We start from the raw sequence: 6301 nt of genomic DNA on the forward strand, positions 1-6301 counted from the left end.
CTTTGAAGAATTATAAAAGTATGTATAAAAGTAATTTGTTCATATCACTCAACATTATCTGTAATAAAAATCAGCAGGTCTGTGTTTATTTTATTAGTCTAAATTAATCCAAGCATGTTTACTTTTCTTGTAGCTTGTGTACCCATGTTATTATCATTTTAATAGAATAATGTCAAAACTGTACACCTTATCTACCACCAGAACCCCCCATAGATTACTTGTATTTAAATCTAAGTGCAAACACTCAGATTGATGTTGTTATTACAAAGTGTAATAACTAAGTGTAAGTGTACTCCGCTTGAGAGAAGTGTACTCCGCTTGAGAGAAGTGTACTCCGTGTACACAAGTTTTCCCTTAATTGTCTACATTGCCGACTGGCCAACCCGTGTTGTGAGAAGCTTCACACCGCAGTAGAACATTACAGTTGACAAACTCACCGTTGTTTTTGTCCGAGCGGTGTGGATGGCTGTTGACAGCACTGGGCTCTCCATGTGTTGCCCAGCGAGTGTGAGCAATGCCAAAGTGTACATCCAGCTCAGCATCCAGGTAAATGGAGTCATTTTCTAAAATGCAGGTTATGATGCAGATGTAGTGTAAGCCACAAATAAACCAAGTAAATCAGCAATGTAAACAAAAACAATGTCTGACTTACTGCACAGAACTTCATCCAGGGCTTTCACCTTCCCTCTTTTCTTAAACAGGCAAATACTCCCATTGCCTTCTTTCCTTGTACCATCGACAGCAATACCTGGAAGTCATTAAAGTAAGACACCTCCACACATATGGCCCAAGGTAGTGGCAGTCCATAATCTAATACAATTACTTAAATATTGACTTATGTTCTGTCGATGCTGTAACTGTCCGATCCCTATAACGATGTGACCACTTTATGGCAGTGTAACACTTGCAGTTGAGCGGTTCAGTGACAGTAGAGAAGATACATCATTTTCATTATTAACCATGTTGATGTTTTTGCAAATTACTGAGTACACACTTACCCGCGGAATCATATCCCCGGTATTCCAGTCTCTGCAGACCTTTAACTAGTGTATCAAAGATTTCCTTCCTTGTTCGTGGTACTCGGTAATTCAGATAAGCAAAAATCCCTGCAGAAGACAACACACGCACACGCGCACACACAGACACACACAGTAGCGTTAACGTTATATCTGTATGGCTACCTTAAATGAAATCATGCCATCTTTAAAGAACACGAAACGTAGGCTAAGGGTGCATTCAGAATTCTTAGTTTCACTAACAAACGACTTATTTTGCATTCACATCTGCCCAGCAATGTCATATTGTGCTTGAGATGTTGGTAATAGCAGCTAACGTTGACGTTAGCTTACTTATCAATAACGTTACCTAACGACATCCATGACATAATGCTATCAATGTAGTCTAACATTAACGGTACATACTGTAACGTTAATGTTAGCTGGGCACGTGTTAATATGGGTTAGTATGGGAACGATAGAGACTACGCGCACAGCTAGTCACCTTGATTAGATGGGCAATGTTATAAGGGTTGTCGCTGTTAACGTCGTCAGCTAAATTGGAACATTTTACGTTAGCCGGCAAGACATGGCATTTTTCAACGCGTGGTCGTGGCGGGTCGTGGTCACACTGTCAAACCATTATGTTATCATTAATGTTAGCATTTTGTTACCATACAGCTAGCTACGTTTGGTTGCCAAAAACAAACCCCAAGGAACCAAGAAATGCCAATTTTACAGTTAGGCTACAGGATCTAGTGGTAATACGACAATGTTAATCAACGTTATAACGTAAACATCAGAGCTAGCTAAAGTTAAAGCTAACCTAACATCAGGCCAGCTGAATGATGTCTCCCTACAGCAACACTTAAAGTACCACAGACATGTCTTACCACACATAATTCAGTTCGACGGTCTCCTCTATTGGTATTCTGTACGCGAAGATATAAATATTTGTTAACGTTAAATATATATACCCTTGCTGCCGAATAACAGTAAAAGAATTAATGCGATGCACAGCCGTCCAACTTTTTAAGCAGCAGCTCCACCCCTGGTTTCCAGGGCAACCCCATACCCACCCACCTCCTAAACTAGAGGGAGGTTCACATTGTACGCGCAAGCGACAGCGCGGCTATGAAACCCAGATATTGGGATAATACTACTAACCATCTAAAAGTGGACACAACACAAGTAAGCGCTCAGTGTGCACACTAACTAGCAGTGAGTGTACTGACGGAAGTATGCAACAGCAAATACCTAAGCTACGTTCCACACTGGCATGGTTGGCCAGACCTAAGCCTAACAGGCCTACTAAATCAAAGATTGTTAAAGCTCCGCCTTAACAATCTTTGACTAAGTCTAGAAATCGCCTGCAATCACTGGAATTGACCGTTCGCAAAAGCCACGCCACCTAGTTATTGTTACTACGCCCGTCAACCTCAGAACGGAGTTGTCTAGAAATTCAATACAGTAGCTGTTAAGACTCTTTAAAAGTTACAGCACAAGAGTCTCTTTTAGAGAGCCACGGACCTAAATTAATTTACAATCCGTTAAAAGACTGCAGTATGACATGAAGACACATGTATAAAAACTCATATCTAGCTAATTTTGTCGGGTGACAAACTTAAACAGGAGGCGAGTGTGATTCACTGATATTAATATTAGGCTAGCTGTGCTAGATAGACTTGCATGCATGTTACAAGGACACTGGGCCATTCATGTAAGGAACATGGTGCTGCCAAAAAACGGAAACATAGCCTACATTGCAGAGCCACTTTAACTTTATTATTATATGGTGAATAAATGTTACACTACTGCAGGGGCGCCTGCAGGAATTAATGCTATGGTATGCACACCCACTAGTTGCGTGCCTGCGTGTGTAGTCTGTCTCCTGCTCAAACAAAATTTTGATAACGTGTTCACTAAGTTACGTAATAGAAAATTGTAAATAGCCCGATGGCATGCAGCTACTGGGATACTGTGCATAGTTGGGAAGGTATGGTGGGCCAATTTGGTGTGAATTAGAGTGCGGATCGGGCCGCAAATTTCTGTCCGAACCCGGCCCGAGCCAGACGCATATGATGCCTCAGTTATTCCTATGATTAAACGTTCACGTTAGCCCATTATACGGAACACACAACAAATTGTCTACAGAATCAGATGAGCGTGCACGCAGGCAGGTCACACACAGCGCACATTAACACAAGAGGCCCAAGCAAGTATAGCCTATTGAAATAGAATTCTTGTCTTACCATTGACGAAAAGTCTTGAAATGAACTGCAACAGTCTTTGAAACTAGTGCCTCTGTCACTGATCCATATGCAGCATCGTTAATTGGGGCAACTCGAGGAAATCATCATCCAGTTGAACGAGACGACTATACTTTACCACAGTATGCAACGCAAATAATCTTAAAATATCCTGATAGGCTAAAATTTTTTTAACGTCATGCACCCAAGACATTGCTTATGTGCGAAATGTGCATAAACATTTGTTTATGTAGTCGTGACAAGGCGTGTGCATTTCACGCGGCATAGGCTATGCCTGAAATGCGTTGTATGATAAACAAATCTTGCACACAGGAAGAAAGCTATTAGGTATTTTTTACATTTTACTTTATTCTCAAAAAACAAACGTTTGCATCATGTAAAGCAGACCTGTTGGATACCCAACATAATAAGGACTTTTAAATGTAAAGCTTCCAATGCATATCGCCCCCATGTGTCCGAACCCAAACTGAACCCAAACTGAACCCAGCCACCAGAAGCAGATGGGCTCCCCTATAATTTCTAAATATTTTCCTGGAATATGGGAGTTTTCCTTGCCACAGTTGCCATATGGCGGTCCGGGGGGCTCGGGGGTTAAGGCTGCCAGTCTTATGGCGTCATTTTCTATATTTTTGATATGTTGCTGAGTATAACATAAACAGCAAAGAAAAGTGATTGATAATGACTGACTGACTATTATTGTGTTACATGCTTCAAATGTAAAGCACTTTGAGCTGCATTCTGTGTATGAAAGGTGCAAATATTTGTCAGGTAGCCACTCTAGTGTGAATACACATTACACACACACAAGGGAATTTTTCTCTCGTTGTTGAGTAGCCTGATGGTACGCACAGTGCGTACGGACGTAGGCCTACACCTGCAGGCACGCCTGCACTACTGTGCACAGCCCACCGATTTATAAAGATCAGTGGCACAGCACCATGCTTCTCTGACGTGACGAAGCTAGCCCGTTAGCTAACTATGCTAACGTTAGTTATCTACAAAGTCTCCTCCAAGTGACAATCATTTTATATACAATGCTGGCAATGCTGAAAACAATTAACATCCTTATTTATCTTACTTACATTGAGTTGACTGTGGCTTAATCCACAGATGTGGTGGAGCACTGTTTCGTTATGGTTAGCTAAGGAGTAACCGTTTGCTTTAAAATAGCGGAGATCTAATTTAATCTAATTTAACATAATTACAGAAAACTTATCAAGAATTGAAAGCCATTTTTCTGTGTATCGGAGTTGTGTTAATCCCACATATGTCATTTGACTGTCCTTTTCAACTCATATCACTATAAAATCCCATAAAACCGGACAAATATCAAGGCTCCCAATACATTTCTATGGAGCCGTAAGGTGAAGTTGACGGGCCATAAAACAGATGTGGTAATAAAATCAGACAAAAATTTAAGTTTAAATAATATTTCACATTAAAATACTTCAAAAAGATTAGTAACCTTTTGAAAACAGTCTGACCACAGTCACTTGTCTATTTGCCCTTCTCTTATTCAACTAACCAGTAGGCCACGGCTGCCCCGACGTACAGTAAGAGATTGTGCTAGTGGTTGGCACTTCTGGATGGCAGTGCCACTAAAGTATGCACAGCCATTCTCAATAGGACTTTGATCTCTACAGGATTAAGAACTTCTAAAAACTTAAAACAACCTCTATCCATCCTTTGTATGATCTTCTTGCAATCGCTTGCTATGCTAGAGGCCATAGACTTCTAAATCCTGATTTAGGCCTATTGCAGCCATTGGACTTTGTTGATTTCTTAGGGTGATGGACGTTTGTGGTCTCCCTGCAGTTCAAATTGTGTTCTTTTGGGAAAATAAATGGTACCTCTATAATTTGTCAAAATCAGGGTTTTGAATATTGCAAAATCAGGAAGTCAAGGAGATTGTGATGACTTTCAGGGTAGTAACCTTTTTTGGCCAGGCTATTTTCCTGCAATTTCCAAACAGGATTACTGGTTAGTCAGACAGAAGAATGCTTCATCCTTCATCTTACATCCTTGTATTTGATAAAGCCTACTCTTTATTTTGATATACGGTTTGTCATGTGTTGAGTCAAGAGTTTGTGAGATATTCCACAAGAAGAATAGATGTGGAGATGGATGCAGACCTGTATCAGAATGTACATATATGATTAAATTTCATGTAAATTCAAAGTTATTTTTCTTGCGAACCATTTATCACCACTAGCATCATTGGAAAGCTGAGGTTGCACACTTCACATGGTATAAAATCTGTGTGATGAGTAGCCTAATCCGTGAGCAATTTGACAGAGAAAAATGAGTGTGAATGCCCTTTGGACGCACTTTGCATCGATTGACCCCATAGTTAATTATTTTGCAAAGCACTATAAAGATGGGTTTGGTAGGCTATTTTACTTCTCTTTTTTCAAAGATCAAAGATTCAAAGAAATATAGCCTGTAAAACACTAACCTGGCCCTGCCCAACTCATTCACAATGTGAATAGAGTCTGGTAACTCTCGATTGGGAAACGTTTACAAAACCTGCATCTCTACATGCGCTAACTTTGAAATCATTTACCAATTTTACCAATCACGTTGATCAGAGATTCCTAACGTTACTTACTTTGCCTAAAATGTACAAACTGGTAATAAACAGCATCAACAGTCAGGAAACAGTGTGGGTCTACCTTTGCTGTAAATACATTTCTGCATTTTAACAACTGCATTCTTTGACGTTTGCAGGTGTTGCTGCTTTTGTTTATCACAACAAGTTTCGGTTTCGTCTTCCCCTTAGGGCCCCACATGAAGAAAAAAAAACTCTTTAAAAGACTTTTAAACATCATCAATTTTCATTAATTAGCCTATCTCACATCATTGTTTGAACCTGCCACTATTCTGAATGTAATTAGTGTCTACACGGACCCGGTTGGGTGTTGCACCTAGTTGAATCAGCACATTAGGCTACGATAGAAAAGTACGTGAGACACTAATTAGGCCTACATTTAGAATAGCGGCAGGTTCAAACACCTGGCTCCACAGGAAACAAACGAG

At 40.2% G+C, this 6301-nt stretch overlaps 1 protein-coding gene across 2 annotated transcripts in view; it reads right to left on the reverse strand.

The window, feature by feature from the left end:
- The window catches only part of gfpt2 (glutamine-fructose-6-phosphate transaminase 2), a 20689-nt gene extending 18350 nt beyond the window's left edge, over nucleotides 1-2339 (reverse strand). For both annotated transcript variants that reach the window (XM_048232807.1, XM_048232800.1), the window contains exons 1-4: nucleotides 1889-2339; nucleotides 999-1106; nucleotides 653-748; nucleotides 438-563 (exon numbers count right to left, since the gene is read on the reverse strand). In XM_048232807.1, the coding sequence (XP_048088764.1) occupies nucleotides 438-563; nucleotides 653-748; nucleotides 999-1106; nucleotides 1889-1895 (337 nt within the window). In that variant the 5' untranslated portion in view covers nucleotides 1896-2339. The remainder of the gene's footprint in view (nucleotides 1-437; nucleotides 564-652; nucleotides 749-998; nucleotides 1107-1888) is intronic.
- Nucleotides 2340-6301: the final 3962 nt, after the last annotated feature.

This window comes from Alosa alosa, chromosome 2 (assembly GCF_017589495.1).
Source record: "Alosa alosa isolate M-15738 ecotype Scorff River chromosome 2, AALO_Geno_1.1, whole genome shotgun sequence".
In the NCBI taxonomy this organism is placed as follows: Eukaryota; Metazoa; Chordata; class Actinopteri; order Clupeiformes; family Clupeidae; genus Alosa; species Alosa alosa.